The sequence below is a fragment of the Trichechus manatus genome, unplaced genomic scaffold (genome assembly GCF_000243295.1).
Source record: "Trichechus manatus latirostris isolate Lorelei unplaced genomic scaffold, TriManLat1.0 scaffold00007, whole genome shotgun sequence".
Taxonomy (NCBI): domain Eukaryota; kingdom Metazoa; phylum Chordata; class Mammalia; order Sirenia; family Trichechidae; genus Trichechus; species Trichechus manatus.
In genome coordinates, this window is record NW_004443943.1 from 3,178,147 (window position 1) to 3,179,311 (window position 1,165).

At 42.5% G+C, this 1,165-nt stretch overlaps 1 protein-coding gene across 1 annotated transcript in view; it reads left to right on the plus strand.

Moving 5' to 3' along the window:
- Positions 1–1,165, plus strand: part of TMEM26 (transmembrane protein 26) — a 47,418-nt gene that overhangs the window by 30,000 nt on the left and 16,253 nt on the right. Inside the window, 1 exon segment of the mRNA XM_004369857.1 lies at positions 535–795. Within this exon segment, the coding sequence (XP_004369914.1) occupies positions 535–795 (261 nt within the window).

Genomic DNA, 1,165 nt, shown 5'->3' on the forward strand with positions numbered 1-1,165 from the left:
TCTTCAAGTGGCATCTCTCTTCCCCATCTCTGCTTCTTAGCTTGCTTGTTTAATCTCTTTTATAACTCAAAAGAGATTGACTCAGATACATCTACACTAATCCTGCCTCATTAACATAACAAAGACAACCCATACCCAAATGGGGTTATAAAACCCCGAAAAAACCCTTTGCCTGATTCATAGGGACCCTGTAGAACAGAGTAGAACTGACCCATAGGGTTTCCAAAGAGCAGCTGGTGCATTCAAACTGCCAACCTTTTGGTTTACAGCCATAGCGCTTAACAACTGCACCACCAGGGCTTCAACCGAGGCATAAAGGTTAGGAATTACAGCACATATTTTTGGGGGACACAATTCATTCCATAACTCAGCCCCATCTTGAGGACTATATTAGCTTCTTTTTCAGAGTGTTCAGTTGAAAGGTGTTTTGATTTTTTTAGTAAGTGAAGAATAACTACTGAAAATGCCACTCAGCAAAAGCAAACTGTTAACTGAAAGCCGTGGTGAAGAAGGCATTTCTCTCCAAGGGGACAGGTCATCATCTTTCTGAATGTGTGACATTTCTGTTAAACAGGCCAGAGTTTTTGTAGGTACCTTATCTACAGTGTGTGAGAAAGTTTGGACTTTGGGACTCCATCAAACATTCCTGTTAATGCTAATAATTGGAAGATGGCTTCTACCCATTGGAGGCGGGATCACTCGGGACCAACTCTCTCAACTTCTGCTTATGTTTGTGGGAACAGCTGCTGACATACTGGAATTCACCAGCGAGACGTTGGAAGAACAAAATGTGAGGTAAGCATGCGCTGCAGTGAAGTTCTTTTTGTTGAGGTCAGGCCCACAACACTCGTCTCTTGGCTTCCTCATTTATATTCTGCATGAATAAGGATTTTCGGTATATTATAAGTCCAATGGTAGAATAGTAGAGTTCGTGGAATTTGCTACAGTTTAGATATACATTAGGCACCAGCCCAGTTTATATAATATTTTTTAAACACAAAAAGGAGGCCTGGTGATGCAGTGGTTAAGCGCGCAGCTGCTAACCAAAAGACCAGCTGTTTGAACCTACCAGCCACTCTGTGGGAGAAAGATGTGGCAGTCTGCTTCCGTAAAGATTAAAGCCTTGGAAACCCTATGGGGCTGTTCTACTCTGTCCTATAGGGTC